The 19,061-nt window shown below is 40.1% G+C and overlaps 3 protein-coding genes across 8 annotated transcripts; 1 reads left to right on the top strand and 2 right to left on the bottom strand.

Moving 5' to 3' along the window:
* Positions 1 to 122: 122 nt before the first annotated feature.
* LOC148884637 (thimet oligopeptidase-like) lies at positions 123 to 9,605 on the bottom strand. The gene is made up of 5 exons (XM_089021199.1): positions 9,571 to 9,605; positions 5,556 to 5,606; positions 1,608 to 1,831; positions 584 to 732; positions 123 to 516 (listed from the first exon to the last, which is right to left on the bottom strand). Exons 3-5 carry the CDS (start codon positions 1,813 to 1,815, stop codon positions 331 to 333), a joined length of 543 nt encoding a protein of 180 aa, XP_088877325.1. The 5' UTR covers positions 1,816 to 1,831; positions 5,556 to 5,606; positions 9,571 to 9,605; the 3' UTR covers positions 123 to 330.
* On the top strand, positions 3,495 to 8,685 carry sgtb (small glutamine rich tetratricopeptide repeat co-chaperone beta). Of its 3 annotated transcripts, XM_089021194.1 has the most exons (12): positions 3,503 to 3,684; positions 4,249 to 4,361; positions 4,422 to 4,525; positions 4,679 to 4,757; positions 5,116 to 5,215; positions 5,295 to 5,399; positions 5,510 to 5,654; positions 6,782 to 6,844; positions 6,923 to 6,960; positions 7,042 to 7,125; positions 7,905 to 8,030; positions 8,545 to 8,685. In XM_089021194.1, exons 2-11 carry the CDS (start codon positions 4,262 to 4,264, stop codon positions 8,014 to 8,016), a joined length of 930 nt encoding a protein of 309 aa, XP_088877320.1. In that variant the 5' UTR covers positions 3,503 to 3,684; positions 4,249 to 4,261; the 3' UTR covers positions 8,017 to 8,030; positions 8,545 to 8,685. The 3 variants fall into 3 exon arrangements, with proteins under 3 accessions (XP_088877323.1, XP_088877320.1, XP_088877322.1); XM_089021197.1 differs by lacking the exon at positions 7,905 to 8,030 and having other exon boundaries at positions 3,495 to 3,684; XM_089021196.1 differs by lacking the exon at positions 8,545 to 8,685 and having other exon boundaries at positions 3,512 to 3,684; positions 5,510 to 5,648; positions 7,905 to 8,046.
* On the bottom strand, positions 8,497 to 18,640 carry trappc13 (trafficking protein particle complex subunit 13). 4 transcript variants are annotated; one of them, XR_016118342.1, is made up of 15 exons: positions 18,514 to 18,640; positions 18,010 to 18,078; positions 17,645 to 17,744; positions 16,811 to 16,895; positions 16,602 to 16,729; positions 15,355 to 15,427; positions 14,420 to 14,464; positions 14,304 to 14,321; positions 12,803 to 12,936; positions 12,087 to 12,285; positions 11,032 to 11,132; positions 10,792 to 10,939; positions 9,609 to 9,648; positions 9,231 to 9,313; positions 8,497 to 8,598 (listed from the first exon to the last, which is right to left on the bottom strand). XR_016118342.1 is itself a non-coding variant. In XM_089021192.1 (14 exons), exons 1-13 carry the CDS (start codon positions 18,557 to 18,559, stop codon positions 9,556 to 9,558), a joined length of 1,239 nt encoding a protein of 412 aa, XP_088877318.1. In that variant the 5' UTR covers positions 18,560 to 18,640; the 3' UTR covers positions 9,187 to 9,313; positions 9,544 to 9,555. The 4 variants fall into 4 exon arrangements, 3 of the variants coding, with proteins under 3 accessions (XP_088877318.1, XP_088877319.1, XP_088877317.1); XM_089021192.1 differs by lacking the exon at positions 8,497 to 8,598 and having other exon boundaries at positions 9,187 to 9,313; positions 9,544 to 9,648; XM_089021193.1 differs by lacking the exon at positions 8,497 to 8,598 and having other exon boundaries at positions 9,220 to 9,309.
* Between the last annotated feature and the right edge of the window lie 421 nt (positions 18,641 to 19,061).

The raw sequence follows: 19,061 nt of genomic DNA, 5'->3' as shown, positions 1-19,061 counted from the left end.
CATTTTCAAGATAGACTTTTCAAGAATAGATGGACATCATTAAGGTTGGAAAGCTCCGAAGGTAGCAAAAATAGCAAATAATATTGCAATTTTATGAGGTCATCAAGGAATCCATACGTTCATAGTAAAAATTTGAGCCATTTAATGACAATATTTCTTAAGTTTCTTCATGTCACAAGTTATTTCCTGGATAACTACATCCTCTAGTGGACGTGTAGTATTATCACACCACACTCGCAGCTGATTGATTCAGACATAGCACTACTGAAGGCCTAGGAGTGACATGCATGGCCCGCCACTGAAGGTAGGTTATTACTTCAAGGTAGAATTTTAAACAAGACTTGGTGTTTCAAATTGAGATTTCACAGTCGGGCTGAAACAAATTTTGTCGAAAGAAGAAGAAGGCGTCACTTCTCTTGTATCTGCACATAGATGTAGTCCGTTCCGCCTTCCCGATGCCAGCAGTCGCTCCAAGAACCGTTTTTCCTCCTGCGACACATTTTCCGGAAGCTTCTTCTGTACACAAAAATTCAACGCAGGTCAAGGAAACATTAACAAATTACACTACTTTTCACTTGACAACCTGTAAGGCGGCGATTCGGAGGTAGACGTCATGCCTCATGCTGAGTTCCACATCAAAGTGGCTCAGACGTTTGTCGGCTTCGGCGCTGGCCAATCGCACGGCCCGACATGGGCTCACGTACTGCGGGAAGTCCAAAGCGTGACGGTGCGCTGGGTACAAGTGAGAAGTCATATTGAACAATTGCGGAAATCTTCAATGTTTACATTCACGGTTAAGTGTGTTTTGGAGTGTTTTCAGAGCAGCAACAACAAAATACAGGAGCTGCTGTAAAGGCAGCCACTGTTGCGGCGCCATCTTGAAGTTAAGAAATACAAAAAACAAATGTGTGTGTTATGTGGTGTGTCTTGTGTATGTTTGTATGCTCCCCAATTTACGAACATATGTTCCGAACGGTCGTTCGTAAGGTGAATTTGTTCGTAAGTTGCTTCAGTGCTATATTTTGTAAGGAATGTATGTTTATGACTTACATAAGTATGTTTAAGATTTATATAAATATGTTTAAGGCCTGTATATGTAACCTGTATTGGTTTGTACTGAAAAATAACAATTTAATAAAATATATGCTCTATAAAGATATGTACATGTACAACTGGAGAGAATAGACGCTCCCCAACTTACATACAAGATGCGTTCCGAATGGTCGTTCGTAAGGTGAATTTGTTCGTAAGTTGCTTCAGTGCTATATTTTTTAAGGAATGTGTGTTTATGGCTTATATAAGTATGTTTAAGATTTATATCAGTATGTTTAAGGCTTGTATAAGTAACCTGTATTGTTTTGTACTGAAAAATAATCATATAATAAAATATATGTTCTATAAAAGGTATGTACATGTACAACTGGAGAGAATACGTACATATGTTACTATAAAAATTTTCGTATATACCGTTGTTCGTAACTCGAATGTTTATAAGTAGAGGAGTGTGTGTAATGAGTTTGTTATGTAAGTGTTTTATATATTGCATGTTACATTTTTTGACAAAAAAACATAATATTTATTATTAACATTACGTTTTGTGGGCTGACCTGCATAATCCATCTTGACATTGGCGAGTGCCCTCAGTGTGTTCTCAACAGAGACCGCGTCCATGCAGAGGCGTCCAATCTCATCGTAGACCTTGGTTACAGTGCCAATCAAGCGCTCGGTATCTGCGGCGATATCCTCCGCCGACCTATCCCACCTCAGCGACGTACTGGGAGCGTAGGCCCGTGTGGCGCCGTTAAGGACAGTCATTCTCCAAACGGAGTCCCTGTACAGAGTGACAGACGCTCCGCTTGCAAAGGGTTATGCTGCTCAATGGACAAACAGCACATTTGTGGAACGTCACTCTAAGAATTATTTCCGTGCTAAGCGGCGACCGATCACCTCCCCCGGCGATGGGTCGGGTTGCAGTCGGACATTGAGGAACACGAAACCTCGCCGGGACTGCGAGGCGGTCATTAAAAGATGACTGCTGATTAAGTGCAACAATGTGTTTACAACAAGTTTACACAGTCATCAAATGATTACAACTGATAATACCTTACACGCTACATCACACACCTCATAATAAGCACCATATACGCACCCGCATACACTTTGGCTTTGACCTTCACACCTGCTAGGTCATGATAGTGTGTCATTTTACATTGCTTGAGAGCTTTGAAAGGCGCTTAAAATGTAATGTATTATTATTATTATTAGTATTAGTATTATTATTATTATCATTATTATTATACATTTGATTTCTAAGCGCCTTTCAAAACCCTCAGTCACTTTACAGTCACGGGATAAGTTTTTTCCTGTGGGTGAGCAGCGGCAGCCACACGCACCAGCATTCACTCAACCCAGAAGTAACTCAAATAGATAGCAAGCTAGGTAGCTAGCTAGCGAACAGATAGATAATAGCTGGCGAATAGATAGATAATAGCTAGCGAATAGGTAGCTAATAGAGAGCAAATAGGTAGCTAAGACCTTCAAGTTCCTGGGAATCACAGTCTCCCAGGACATGAAGTGGGAGGTCAGTGGGAGGTCAACACCAACTCTATCCTGAAAAAGGCCCAACAGAGAATGTACTTCCTGAGGCTGCTAAAGAAGCATGGCCTGCCACAGGAGGTGCTGCAACATTTCTACACGGCTGTCATCGAATCCATCCTGTGTTCTTCCATCACCGTTTGGTTCGGGGCCGCCACAAAAATGGACAAAATCCGACTTCAACGGACAGTTAGGACGGCGGAAAAAATCATTGGCACCGCCCTACCCACTCTCGAGGACTTGCACACTGCAAGATAGCTAGCGAATGGATCGCGAAGGGAGAGCTAGTAGCTAGCGAATGGATAGTGAATGGATAGTGAATGGATAGCTAATAGCTAGCGAATATGTAGTCCGATTGGATATGGTGCGTTTGTGTTGAGCAGCTTGTGTTTGTCAAGTAGCGTGTATGTGTTGTGCAATGTGTGCATACGTTTTTCAATGTGTGCATACGTTTTTCAGTGTGCCATGTCTGTTTTTGACTGTACCGTAGTGTAAGTTGTACAATATGTCGTAGTTTTTGCGTTGAGTTCTGTTGTATTTGTGTTGTGTGTATGTGGAAAATGTATAAGTGTTGTGCATATTTTGCCATGACGTTAGGATCCGCTGCAGTTGTGTGGAAGTGTAGTGTTTTTTATTCTGGCATCCCTGACTGTCATTAAGTTTTGACTTGGAATGTTTTTAGGTTTTTTTGTATCTTGTATATGATAGTTAAGCACTGTTAAGCACTTCATTACAGCTGCAGCTGTTGTTAAAGCGCTATATAAATCATTATTTATTGTATCCTAAGTACTACGTTATGTAGTGTGTGTTAGTGTAGAGTGTGTGTGTAATACGGCAGGTCGTTAATATTTTGTTTGTGTGCGTGTGTCCACACAATGATCAAAATTGAAAAAAAAAAAAAAAATACAGTAACGAGAAAATAAAACAGTCGATTTTCAGGTAGTTGCCCCGGCAACAGGAGCAACTTGTCAATCACACGCTCCATCTCGATATCACTTCCGCTATGAGCGCCCGCGCATGCGTAGAAAAGGACGAGTATCTCGAGCAGTCCGAGGCGCGAGTAACGACTGCTGAGCGGCCACGGCTCGGGTATGATGATGACGTAACAACATATTTTTACGTAATTTCATCAAACACGCTGGCATTTAGATTTGTTTTTCGCTGCTATGTATTCCCAGTCCGTCGTGTGACCGTCGCGTTGCGAAGCATCGTGCTCGATCGAGGCAATAACGCCCATTTTAGCCAATTAGCTAAAAAAACACCATTGTGTATATATCCTTTAATTACGGTCTATACAATTCGGTGACGTCATAACCTATTTGTCAATACTCGGCGAGGGTGCTGGTGTTTTGCGTGGCGCACGTGACCACCGTTCCCCACGTGCACTGGTTAGCACCTGCTACCTTTGACGTCATCACGGTCGGGGATGATTCAGTTATTTAGTTGTCTTATTGTTACACATACAGCCGAATAGCATGGTTGCATGAATCACATTTGAACGTTTCTGAACAACAAATTCAGAAAGCAATTAGGATATCATGACTTGGATGAATGAGAATCTTCACAGGGCTAAAGAAAAAAAAATTGCGAACCAAATTGGTATTTTATATGTATTTTTTGTGATTTTGTGTGTGTGTGTGTTTCTAAGTGCAGTTTGTAGCTAAACATGGCGGCGGAGAAGCGCCTGGCGTTTTCTATCATACAGTTCCTACGGGATCAGACACATGGCGGCACATTGAATTCCGACGAACAAGAAAGCCTTGAAGGTACGATAAATGCCCGGTAATGATGGTCAGAACTAAAATGAACGTCTGCCTTTGTCACAGTCGCTATCCAATGTCTTGAGACCACCTTTAAAATCAACGCTAGCGACAGACACCTGGCGGCGCCGCAACCCCTCATGGAGGTGTTTCTCTACTCTCTACTCAAGGTGAGCTTCCATTTTGTTTCACATGACAAGATTCTATTGGCGTAATGTTGTCTTAGAATACATGTGTATTTGGATTGGATAGGATTTGCCTTTACAGTGATGGATCGTCATGACCACTCGATGACCAATCGTTTCTTACCATATTACCCCCAGAACGACAACCTAAGCTTGCCGACGACGACGACGCCCTCGCCCGAAGATACCGAACGAGCCGAGCAGCTGAAGAACGAAGGTGAAAAGTTACAATTTGATTGCTCGACTGATGTCACAACCCACGTGATTGCCCTGCATTCATATCTGGAAGTAATAATCCAATAAAGGATCTCTACTTACGACCGTTTGACTTACGACCGTTTTGTCGGAACGGTACCCGGTCGTAACTCGGATGTTACCTGTATATATGTATATTATTGTTGTTTTTATGTTACTTCCGGGTTGAGTGAACGCTGGCGCGTGTGGTTGCCGCTGCTTACCCGCAGAAAAAATATCCTGTGACTGTAAAGTGTCCTTGAGAATTTTGAAAGGCGCTTATAAATGAAATGTATTATTATATAAAGCCATTGCTATATTTCATAATTGTCTATCGTCAGGGAACAATCACATGAAGGAGGAAAACTACCGATGCGCAGTGGAGTGCTACACCAAGGCCATAGATCTGGACCTGAGGAACGCTGTTTACTATTGCAACAGGTATTTGCCATAATTTACCGTCATGCTTAGGCTAGGTAATGCTAATGCTAATTAGCGCTCACGCTGTGTGGTTATGCAGGGCAGCCGCTCACAGTAAATTGGGCGATTACACGGAAGCGACAGGCGACTGCGAGCGAGCCATCGGGATCGATCCCGGTTATAGCAAAGCGTACGGCAGGATGGGGTAAGTCAAGGAAGAAAAAACAAAAATACACAAATTGTACAAAAAAAATTGTAATAACACATAGATTGTGTTATATACAAAATTGTGTGTGGGATTCTGTGTGTTCGCAGCCTGGCATTAACAGCCATGAACAAATACCCCGAGGCCATTTCTTACTTCAAGAAGGCGCTGGTGTTGGACCCCGACAATGACACGTACAAGTCCAACCTGAAGGTGGCAGAGCAGAAGCAGAAGGAAGTTAGCAGTCCTGTGAGTGCAAGACAATATCGTACAGTAATTATAAAAGTAACAAAATGTAAAAGGTGTATGTGTCTGTGTTTTTATATAATATATATATATATTTTTTGACTTCAAGATGGCGCCGCGAGAGTGGCTGCCTTTCCAGCAGCTCCTGTATTTTGTTTTTCTACTTCTTTCTTTCCTTTCCTCATACTTTCATAACTTTGTTGCTGTGAAATGTAAATTTCTCCACTGCGAGACGAATAAAGGTACATCCAATCCAAGAAATATATCTTTAATTTGTAATGAAATCTAGGAAAAAATATAGCCACAAAATATATAATTAACATGTAATTATGGATTTGAATATAATACATTCATTCATTCACAACTTTAGTTGGGAATTGATAATATGACGTAAAGCGCCATTCCCGAATTTGTTCTGGTTTTGTTTTTTTCTTGTTTGGGTGTCGATAAAGCACTGGCCATAGGCTCTGGCAATCTTTTTCCCTTCCACAAGGAGGCAGCATTTTCCTTTTTCCATGTTAGCGCTTTGTTCCAGCTTCAGCTGTTGTTAAAGTGCTATATAAACCAATGTATATGTATTGCATTGTATTTTGCACAGACACCCTCATTTCAAGCTCATATAACTCCAGACCCATATAATTTAGTAATTAACTCTTTTTTTACTGATGAAAGAAGAGAGTCTAATGTTTCTTACGCTGCATTGAATGTTCATGTAGTCCTGAAACTCAATATTCTGTGGGTCCTGGAATTCGAGTGACAATGACAAAAACCCTGGCACTGGAGTGGACATATTTTTGCACATGGCTGGCAGTGAATTAGTTAATTACAAGCTTCAAATGTAATTTAATAAAAAATATTCACAATACATAAAGTGATGTACTATTCAATTTACAAATTAGAACATTGAACCTGTCGGAATCTCTGCAGGTGTGTGTTGAGTTAGTTACATTTAAACATAATTTTCAAGGTAATAAGACGTGGGTGGTACACACTTGTGTCACCACATGATCTCAATTGTACTCTTCTGAAAATATATTTCGTTGTTTTGAATTGTAGAGGTCAAATTGATGGGCAAAAAGGTTGTAAATTATTTGTCTTTCTAGTACTTGTCTAATTTACACATTCCGTGTATGTAGATGGCCGCCGGTCTCGGATTCGACATGGCCAGTTTAATCAACAACCCCGCCTTCATCAGCATGGTAAGTGCAGGTCTTTTTTTTTATATAATGTGACTTTCACAAAGCAAAACAATTCCCGCTTTCTTCCTCTGTCGGTAGGCAGCCAGTGTGATGCAAAACCAACAGGTGCAGCAGCTGTGAGTGTTAGCGCTAGCTACGTATTAGCCTTGAGATGCGTTTAAGCTTTTCGTGTCTCACTTCTTTGTCGTCATTATCAGAATGTCGGGAATGATGGCCAACGCCGTGGGAGGACCGGCAGCCGGGGTGGGAGGTCTGACAGATATTTCCAGTCTGATAGAAGCGTAAGTACGACTTCTGGATCAATAAACGTGACATCTACAGTCACATTGAGCTTACATTTCACATTCACATGTTTTTGCTGCGCGCTGTTGTGGGGAAGGTACAGAAGCAGTCATGATATCAAATTGCTTCTGGTACATTCGGAGGTTAACTCATTCACTGCCATTAACGAATCTATTCCGGAATTGAAAATATAGCCCAAATGTGTTTTTTTTTTTCATGCTTGGGTGCCGATAAAGCGCTGCTCATGGCCTCTGGAATTTTTTTTTCTTTTCCACAAGGGGCATCATTTCCCTATTTTGCATGTTAGCGCTTTGTTCAGCTGTTGTTAAAGTGCCACATAAATCAATATGCATGTATTGTATTTTGTACAGCTGCCCCCATTTCAAGCTCAGATAACTCCAGACCCATATAATTTAGAATTACATATTTTTAACATTTTTTTTCCTGATGATAGAAGAGTCTCGGGTTTCTTACATCCAATTGAATGTTTATGTAGTCCTAAAATTCAATATTCTGTGGGTCCTGCAATTTGAGTGAAAATGACAATAACCCTGGCACTGGAGTGCACACATTTTTGCATGTCTGGCAGTGAATGAGGTAAATTTGGTGGAAATGTAAACGGGGTACCATACGACAAAGCAAACATCCGTAATTAAAATGGGTGAAACTATAGTAGAAAATAGTACCTGGCGGTTCCCGCAGGTACTAACTGTGGATTAATGGTAGGAACGTGACAACCGCCCTTGCACATTAAGCATTCCTTGTCCTTTTCCACCAGGGGGCAGCAGTTCGCCCAGCAGATCCAGCAGCAGAACCCTGAGCTCATCGAACAGTTACGCAATCACATCCGGAGTCGATCGTTTAGCGGTAGCGCCGAGGAGCAGTCGTGATACGTCGTGTTGGTGTGCGTGTTCGATTCCCACACGTTCAGATTTTTAACTCATTCACTGCCATTCATTCGGGAATTGAAAATATGACGTAGAGCGCCATTCCTGAAATTTGTTCGGGTTTGGTTTTTCCATGCTTGTGTGCCGATAAAGCACTGGTCGGTCCTCTGGCGTTCCAGCTTCAGCTGTTGTTAAAGCACTATATAAACCAATATGCATGTGTATTGCATTGTAGTTTGGACAGCCGCCCTCATTTCAAGCTCATAAAACTCCAAACCCACATGATTTAGGAATTAACTATTTTGTTCTGATGAAAGAAGACAATCTAAGGTTTCTAACCTTGCATTGAATGTTTATGTAGTCCTAAAACTCAATATTCTGCAGGTCCTGGAATTCAAGTGACAATGACAAAAACCCTGGCACTGGAGTGGACACATTTTTCCACATCGTCTGGCAGTGAATGAGTTAAAGATCGTACTTACTTCAATCAGACTGGAAATGATCCCCCGTTTACTCCTTCCAAAATTACAGGCACACCAAACTGAGCCAACTCTCCTTCCCTGAACCCCCTGAGATGATTGACAGCTGTCAGGAAGACACGACATGAGCGTAGCGGCACTTTGATATTTGGCCTGTTGATTTATTTCCCCCCGCCGCTGCTTTGTATTTTGCAAACCAAAATTGGAGACGTAATTAAAATAAACAGGACAAATTATTCTTGTAAATCAAGGTGCCGCTGCATCACGTGACGTCTACTGTTGCTTTTTAGTCATGTGACTGACACGCCTGCATTGTGACATTGTCATTGCACTTTAGCGCCACGAAATAACAATGGAAAAAATATTATCATATGAACACTTTAAAAAATATATATTTGTGTATGTTATATAAGGTTGCTCCTCCTGCATGCTTTCAAACTGGTATCAGAAGCTTTATGGAAACTAATGAGCCAGCGAAAACAACAGTGGGCTAACTCCATTTTGTGTCATTTTGGAATGTGATGTGAATTTGCATCGTTGGTGCAAATCCAAATAATCGTCAACTCTTATCATCTTTTCATAAAAAAACAAGTGAGATTCAAAAAGCTAACTAGGAAATGATTTTTTTTAAATTCTGAGCATAATAACGGGCTCCCATTTGGCAACATTTTGAGAAAACTTTGATTTAGACTTCTCATCAATAATTTGCACCTTTTCTGGATTCATTTCTGCACTTACCTCAAAATTGGACAAAACATGGAGTTAGCTCACTCTACTTTCCAGCTGCTCAAATCAGCTCTGCTGGGCCAGGAAGATGCTTCCTTCCAATAAAAATAAAATGTGATGAAAAACCAAGTCTTTTGTCATCTTTTATAGTATTTTTTAAAAGACATTGCGTTCCAAAACATCTCCGCAATTTGGGGAATTTTATTTATACATATTCACATTTTCAAAGAATCTTATGATTCACAACCATTTCAATGAGGATTAAAACACAGTATGAGGCGCACCATTGGTCCATTGGTAAATAAAAAAGGGTTAAAAAAAAAACCTTAAAAAGTCACTAGGACGGACAAACCACGCAAACTTGAGCCACGTCGTCGTATTCGTACGTACGCTTCAGGAACGAGTCGGTAAGCCGCAGACCGGAAATAGTCTGAAACAAATAAAACAAAAGAAATATGTTGATAGATGGTCATGTTAATCACTTTGTTACAGCTTCAGCTGTTTTTAAGAACATAAATCAATATTGTATTTTTCCATATTCTTGATTTCTAGCTTAGGGTCTGTGTGCTTGTACACTTTTTAACCTCACTAGCAAGAAAATTCAGTACATTTACTAGTAGAACGACTATCCTAACTAGTGCCACTTTTGGCTTCCTCATAAATAAACCTGACAAGTGAACTACTGCACAGAACCGCTAACAGGTAATAATAATAATAATAATAATAATAATAATAATAATACATTTGATTTACAAGCGCCTGCCTTTCAAAACTCTCAAGGCCAATTTACAGTCACAGGATAAGTTTTTCTGTGGGTGAGCAGCAGCAGCCACATGCATCAGCGTTCACTCAACCCGGAAGTAACTCAAATAGATAGAAAGCTAGCTAGCTAGCTAATTGATAGCTAATAGATAGCTAATAGCTATCTGGCTAGATAATTAGCCAGATAGCTAGCTAGCCATATAGCGAATAAATAGCTAGCCAGAAAGGTACACCACAAAGCACAAGTTATAGGCTTGTCTCTGTCATTAACTCATTCACTGCCAGATGTGCAAAAATGTGTCTACTCCAGTGCCAGGGTTTTGTCATTTTCACTGAAACTCCAGGACCAACAGAATATTGAGTTTTAGGACTACATAAACATTCAATGCAGCGGAAGAAACCTTAGATTCTCTTCTTTCGTCAGAAAATGAGAATTATTTCCTAATTTGTATGGGTCTGGAGTTATATGATCTTGAAATGAGGGTGTCTGTCCAAAATACAATGCAAGACATACATATGGGTTCATATAGCGCTTGAATAACAGCTGAAGCTGGAACAAAGCGCTAACATGGAAAAAAGGCAAATGCTGCCCCTTGTGAAAAGAACAAAAAATGCCAGAGGACACGGCCAGCGCTTTATCGGCACCCAAGCATTAAAAAAACCACATCCCGAACAAATTCGGGAATGGTGCTCAACGTCATATTTTCAATTCCAAAATAAATTTGTGAATGGCAGTGAATACTTTAAGAAACTCCTAATCAAGGATCAAGAATAAATGCTCAAATGGTTTTGCATGCTAGTTGGAGGGTACCTGGAGACCCTGGACAGACGCCAGTAGCGTGAGGGGGAGTGAAAGTGACGCTCCGGGGGTCAACTTGCCCAGAGGTCGACCAGAGACGCCGCACCAGTGGACGGAGGCCGTGTTGATCATGTCCACGAGAAGGTCCATGGTCCTTTCGCTAGACAGAGAAAACAAACAAAGCCATTCGAGTGTTAAGGATGTGTGAGGTAAAATGAAGTAGCAGATATCCACACATTTTTGTTTCCTCACCTGCAGTTGGTGATTTTACATCTGATGTCAAAAGGTTCTTCCAGGCTGACCGTGTCGGGAATGACTTCCATGGAGAGGCGGATGTCTCCATAACCCGGAGCCTGACACACGTGTTCAGAATATAATTACACAAAAGACAACGTGCGCTGAAAGTACACAGGCATTATCGGCCAGACATGTGCAAAATTGTGTCCACTCCAGTGCCAGGGTTTTTGTCATTTTCATTCAAATTTCAGGACCCACGGAATATTGAGTTATAGGACTACATAAACATTCAATTCAGCGTGAGAAACTTTAGACTCTCTTCTTTCATCGGAAAATATATTTAATTCCTAACTTACATGGGTCTGGAGTTATCTAAGTTTGAAATGTGAGTGGCTGTACAAAATGCAAATTCTGCCCTCTCGTGGAAGGGAAAAACATTTTCAGAGGTCTGACAAGCACTTTATCGTCACCCATCCAAAAGTGCTCCACGTCACGCTTTTCAATTCCCGAATAAATCCGGGAATGGCAGTGAATGAGTTAAAAAAATATTTATTTTTGACAATTTTAAATGCGCTATTAAATTTGTTACATTGGTGAAAAATGATTAAATATGGCATATTAAAGGTGTACATGGTTGAACTATCATGTAGATGTGCTCCATTCCAGCTATTTACGTCAAATACAGTAAAAATATCATGTTGCTAACTGCCATTCCCGAATTTGTTCTTCTTTTGGCCCCCATTTCACGTTCAGAGAACTCCCATATAACTTAGGAATTAACTATTTTCTGATGAAAGAAGAGAGTGTAAGGTTTCTTAACACTGAATTGGATATTTATGTAGTCCTAAAACTCAATATTCTGGAGGTCCTGGAATTTGAGTGACAATGACAAAAACCCCCGGCACTGTAACGGACACATTTTTGCACCTCGTCTGGCAATGAATTAGTTAATAACGATGAAGATACAAATATTTCTTATTGAAAGTGGTATAATTTTATTCGGATAAGCTCATTGAAATATTTCTTCTGGTTTTAGATGGTTGGTTTGTGGTGGGTCGATTGAGGAGTACCATCCGCTGCAGCTGGCTGGTCTGCAGACGTCCCTTCTCGCCCAAGTTGGTCTTCCACACGATGTCCAGTTTTCCGATGACGGTAACGCCTTTGATGACGCCGGCCTTCTCAGCGTACTCGGGTTTGGGAGTCAGGCAGTAGAGGTACTGCCGCGTGTCCATGGGTTGCAAGTAGGACATCTTGCCAAATGTTGACACCCTAAGGAGAGACGGACCAAAGAAGACAGGTGATGACGAATACAATTTGATGCAGGTGTCCAAGTTCAAATTTACAAGTGGGAGAAAGAAAATAGTTTAAAAAAATGACAAATATGAACTAAATCAGGATTTATATTCCGACTTCAGTAAGGCGTGTCAGCACTTGATAATAATAAGCACACTTGATAATAATAAGCTCAAGGTCACTTTACAGTCACAGGATACGTTTTTCTGAGGGTGAGCAGTGGCAGCCATACGCGTCAGCGTTCACTCAACCCGGATGTAACTCAAATAGATAGAAAGCTAGCTAATATATAGCTAATAGCTAGCCAGCTAGCCAGATAGATAGCTAACAGCTAACTAGATAGCTAAAATATAGACAGCCAAATAGATAACAAATAGATAGCTAGCTAGGTAGCCAGCTAGATAGTAAATAGTTAGCTAGCTAGATAGAAAATAGCTAGCTAGATAGCAAATAGCTAGCTAGGTAGCCAGCCAGATAGCAAATGAGCCCGTACCCGTGGTCTTGGTGCGTGACCGTGTTTAGCTCCGTCACATTGTACATCATGGATGGCTCCAACGATACCTTTTCCATGAACATGGGCGACGTGGTGATGTTCTGGATCTGGGCTTCTAAGAACACTTCGTCAGTCTAGGAGACGGAGAGGGGGTTGGGGGGGGGGTGCAGACGGTTATGGCGAGACGGACAGGGTGTCAACCATGGATTTCGGGCGGTTGCGCGTATATTTGGATTTTTTTATTTAAAATTCTAAATGCTCAGAGAAAAAGAAACCGGATCAGCTAAAAATCATGTGAATAATCCTGATTTCTAACAAAGTATTCCTTAATTCAGTTAACTCATTCACTGCTAGACGATGTGCAAATGTGTCCACTCAGTGCCAGGGTTTTTGTCATTTTCACTGAAACTCCAGGACCCACAGAATATTAAACTTTAGGACTACATAAACATTCAATTCAGCATAAGAAACCTTAGACTATCTTCTTTCATCAGAAAAAAAGTTAATTCCTAAATTATATGGGTCTGGAGTTATCTGAGCTTGAAATAGGGGTGGCTATACAAAATACAATACATACATATTGATTTATATAGCGCTTTAACAACAGTTGTTGTTTATTTGGAGCTTTGTAGAGTTATCTGCATTGAAAGTGGGGGTGGCTGTACAAAAAGTAAATGCTGCCCCCTCGTGGGAGTGAAAAAACATTGCGAGAGGTCTGACCAGTGCTTTATCGGAATTTCAAGTTGGAATTTAAAATTAGGATCACAGAGGTCTGACCGAAGCTTCAAACGCACCCCTCTGCAATAAAAAAAATAAACCCGAACCAATTCAGGAATGGCGCTCCACGTCATGCTATTCAATTCCCAAATAAATTCGGGAATAATAATAATACATTTAATTTCTAAGCGGCTTTTAAAACTCTCGAGGTCAATGACAGTGAATGAGTTAAGATTTATTCTATTGTGATGGGGAATGTTTAACAAAAAATCCATTTTATATGAATTGTTTGCATTTATAATGTGTGATTATTGGGTGTTGGTGGTCAAAAGCAGCAGTTGAATGCAAAAAAAATCCCAGCCAGTAAAGATTAGCTTTTTAGCATTAGCTCAGGCCACCACGACCTTCCATGCAAAAGTCGGTGTGACCCACTCCTTTCTCACACACTCCAGATTGTTTTCATCATCAAATTTATGATTATTTATATCTTAGTATAGTGATTTAAATAAAAATAAAAAAACACATTAAATTACACTCAAGAGTACATGGGGTCAACACGCACACATAAGCACCCCGTGCAAAAGCAAGTGTGGCGAAGGAGTGTGTGCAAACAACAACAATTGGAGGATAACCAGCTTTTCCAGCAAGTAGTTATTTCGATTTAATATATATATATTTTTTAAATCATCAGAATAATATAGAATAATAATGCCATTGTTGTTTGCTTCCACCTGCAGGCAGCGTGAAAAAAAGATGAGAACAGAAAAAAATGAAAGCAATTTACCACGGAACTGAGGTCACTCTAATGGAGAAAATAAACATAAAAGGACACAATGAACACATGCCAAATGTAATGTAGGGCTGACAAAGCGAATGGACTAAAAAGATGGTAGAACGTACCTCGGCGTTGTAAAATTTTGTCTTGACATCCAGGGGCTTGAGGACCTGATTGAAGAGAGAATGTAAGCTGAACGTCTCCATCGCTCGGCAGCAAAAAACAAAAAACAAAAGAAAGCATGATGGTGTGACGAAGGAGTGTTCCGTTGGGTGGTTTTTGGAGGGCGCTTATGACATGCCTCAAGGATGTGTTAAAGGACAACCGACACCATTTTTTTGTTTCCTAACTGACATCAGAAAAACGTTTTATAGCATTTAAAATACCCAAAACACGCAGGGTGATATTTTTAGTCAAATGCAAAACGGCGCTAAAAATGACTTAAAAGTGTCCCAAAACTACTTCATAATGACCTCGGAGAGGAAGAGTTTCAGAAGGTCCCGCCCCTTTGTTCGTGACGTCATGCCAAGACGTCTTCGCCTTGCTCTAGAATCAAAACGATGGCTTCAGATTCGGAGAAGATGCTTTCTTGTTACTTATTGGCTATTAGCCATATGACTATCTAGCTAGTTAGCTAACTTTCTAGCTGGCTATCTATTAGCTTTCTATCTATTTGAGTTACTTCCGGGTTGAGTGAAGGTGGGCGCATGTGGCTGCCGCTTCTCAACCGCAGAAAAAACAGTCCTGTGACTGTAAAGTGACCTTGAGAGTTTTGAAAGGCGCTTAGAAATGAAATGTATTATTATTATTATCCAGTTATGAATATGATTCAAATAGTTCTGAAGGGGAAAGCATAAATGTTTGCAATCGATTAAAGAAGTCCTCCCATATCAATTCGAGCTGTCAGGACTCCAATGTAGCGTCCCAGAAAATGCACAAGATGGCGCCCAAGCTCCTGCTTTGTAAAATACGCTCAGTAGAATTCATTTGAAGTGATTTTACAAATTATGGACACAACATGTCCGGAGGCGTCGGTTTTCCTTTAAGTGAGCTACCTCACCTGAAACTTGAAGAACTTGCGGAAGTAGAGCTTTTCTCCGTATTGGGTGGTGTAGCTCACAGCGCACACAAGGCTGCAAATAAACACAAAGGCCATCATTGAACAGAAGCATGTGAAAGTTAAAAAAAAATGTGTGGAAATCGCACCGGCATGAATTTACAAAAATTAAAAGGTCATCCAGGATAGTCGTTTTGGGAACAAGTCGATTTGCCATTCGGTAAAAAAACAAATAATAATAATCTGGTAGAATTGTAAATAGAGTGAATAAAAACAAACAAAAAAAAACATAAAAAATGTTTTTCCACAACTGTGAAAAAAAATTACAGTGATACCTCAGTTTACGAACTTAATTGGTTCCCAGAAAGTGTGTCTAAGGTGAAAAGTGTGTATTCCAAACATTCATTTCCCATTGGAAACTATTAAAATAAGAATAATCCGTTCCCAGGTCCGCATAAAACACAATATTCTCCTAAAAAAGCCTTAAAACGACAAAAAATATACCTTATTTTATGTATAATAAATGTGCTATTGTATTGCAATTAAAGACATAAACTGTACTGTAGAATAGTTGTTTTATTTGCCTTTGTGATGGTCGTTGATGTAGTTGCCTCTTGATGATATCCGAGTGAAGTTGCCGTGCTTTCTCCGCAATAATACCCTCACTCACACGGTCCCCCGCTAGCTTCATTTCGTTAATCCAAATCAACAGAGGTTTATCAACCTCTTCTATTACCTGAGACCGTTGCTTAGAAAACACAGAAACACCTTTAGCCACATGTAGCAATGGTCGACTTAGCATACTGGTACTGGGACGCTAAGTCACACAAACGCACATCACATTCATGTTTTTTGATGATCTCCTTCTTCTGATCGACGCTAATTTTCTTTTGTGTCCTCTTCGGCTTAACACTAGCCTGTGACGGGGTCTTTTTCAGTCCCATAACAGCAAAAGTACTCCACACGATAACGAACCATGTCTGCACTCAAAACGGGTGTGGAAAAGTAGTCCGGCAGCCACGGTGACGCTGTTCGGCCGTGTGGTTTGGTGTTCTTCCGCCGAAAACTAGTCCGTCAGCCATTGTGGCTCTCCGTGTGTTTCCCGAAAATTAGCTCGTATGCTAATATTATATTCTTGTGCATTTAATGTAAGGTGAAAAGTTTGTTAGCTAAAGCGTTCGTAAACCGAGGTATCACTGTATATATCAAAAGAAAAATCTCAAATTGTAAATCAATGCTACATGGCTCACATGTGTGTGCCAATCTCTTTGACTTCATGATGGATGACATCATCAATGCAGCACTCGGGTTTGAGTTCAGCCACGGTTGAGTTGGATGCTGACAAGTTGAGTCTTTGAGAGCTGGTCTGCAAGTCGGCCTACGGAGGAGCATATGGGAACAAATCAAGTTATGGAGAATAATTGTTACATGTTAAATTATTTTTTTGCTGTTTATTTACCTTAACTAGAATATCCTTGACCACTTGACTACTGTCATTGTGCACGCTGATGTAGCTGGAAAATGTTTCACCCAGGAAGATGTTGCTACCAGGTGAAGACAGGAAAATTGTCATAACATTTTTATTTTTAAATTGATATTGATGTAATGTTTATATAGAAATTCAGCCAAAATATTACAATTAATTAAATACAATTGAAACTGAGAACACAATAAAAAAAAATATTAAACATCACCATAACTTAAATCTAAGTTTAAAAAAAGGAAACAACTTAAAAAGAAAACTAAAATTAAAATAGTTTGAAATAGTATTTTAAAGACAATGTGAAAAAATGTGTCCACTCCAGTGCCAGGGTTTTTGTCATTGTCAATCGAATTCCAGGACCCACAGAATATTGAGTTTTAGGACGACATAAACATTCAACACAGCGTTAGAAACCTTAGACTCTCTCATTTCATCAGGAAAAAAATAGTTAATTCCTAAATGATATGGATCTGGAGTTATATGAGCTTGAAATGAGGGCGACTTTCCAAAATACAATGCAATACATACATATTGGTTTATATTGCGCTTTAACAACAGCTGAAGCTGGAACAAAGTGCTAACATGGACAAAGGGAAATGCTGCACCCTTGTGGAAAAGAAAAAAAAAAACATCGCCGGAGCGTTCAGCCCTTTATCGGCACCCACGGGTGAAAATACTAAACCAGAACAAATTCGGGAATGGCGCTCTACGTCGTATTTTCAATTTCTGAATATATTTGTGAATGGCAGTGAATATATATGGGTAATGAAGTGAAAAATTTTAATGGTAGTAAACGTTTGGATGACTCACCCAAAGTTCTGAGGCAACGTGAGCATCTCACCCAACATTAGTGTCTCGGCACCCTTGATGGTAGATGGATCATCTTTCATGAGGCGCCCAAACAGGTCACCTGAGGATGCAAACCACGAAAGCAAAATGAGGCACTCATGATTTGATTTAATGTAATTTTAAGGTGGGATGTTTTTGGTCCTCATTGAATAAATACACTTGAATAAATGGTTGGAGTTCCCCCTTTTTTATAATTTTTCTCCCATATTATTTCAGGGGGAAAATTACTGGAAGCTTAAGAATGCAATGTGAGTGTCAATCAATCCGCAGGGCACTGCATATTCCAATGCATTTGCATGCCTTGTCAAAAAAGGTGTAATGATGACCTGGTAGATCTCGTTCTTCACACGTCACTGGCAGATTGGTAAACAGAGTTGGTTTGGTCAATCGCATTACTGGAAAAATAAAAAGAAAGACATTTGTATGCGTTATTATTTCCACATGTATACCTCATTCGATCGTGACAAGGTGATTGTTTGTCTACAGGTGTACTGCCACTGGCTGGTGTTCAGGTCATAAGTATAATAATCAAGATAAGCACAACATAAAACAGATAAATGGGGGATTTCTTCATCGTGAGACAAATAAAGGTTTTCTTATCTTACCGTAATGATAGCTTATTTTTCTTTCGCGCCTGTATAGAGAGCCTAAATGACTGAGTTTATAAGTACTGCAAAGATAAAAACATATAGTACCTGTACTGTAATATATTAAACTAAAATTAGTAAGGTAGTAAAATAGCAAACACCAGGACACTGACACCAGTCTCCTTTTACGATGTTGTAAAATACATTCCCACTTAAAATAGACATATTTAAGGCACTTAGTACCTTTTAATGCGAGCAGGTGTTCCTGTTTGGCCTGACTTACATCCATTTCGACGCAAAACGGCTTTTATCCAGGGACGCTAGCCCCGGTGGAAGCTAACTGCTGTGACGTCTGGCTGATCACGTGACCGGACATACGAACGCTTCTTCTTCGATGGTTGTGGCCCAGAACGAACTATGCTGCCACCCACAAGAGGCGAACGGGTACTACAACTACCTCTCTGCATCTTTAATAATAATCCATTTCATTTATAAGTGCCTTTCAAAATTCTCAAGGACACTTTACAGTCACAGGATATTTCTTCTGCGAGTGAGCAGCGGCAGCCACACGCGGCAGCGTTCACTCAACGCTTTCTCTCTCTATCTGTCTCTCAAACTAATACAAATACTACGATTCCTACTTGTACTACTTTTACCACGACGACTACTACTACGACTACTACGACGATGACTACTACTACTACGACTACTACTACTTCTACTACTACTACTAATAATAATTATTATCATAATAATAAAGTATAATGAATAATAATAACATTGGGTAGTTT

The sequence above is a fragment of the Hippocampus bargibanti genome, linkage group LG18 (genome assembly GCF_051943395.1).
Source record: "Hippocampus bargibanti isolate YZ-2025 linkage group LG18, ASM5194339v1, whole genome shotgun sequence".
NCBI lineage: Eukaryota > Metazoa > Chordata > Actinopteri > Syngnathiformes > Syngnathidae > Hippocampus > Hippocampus bargibanti.
This window is presented reverse-complemented; position numbering and strand designations above follow the sequence as displayed.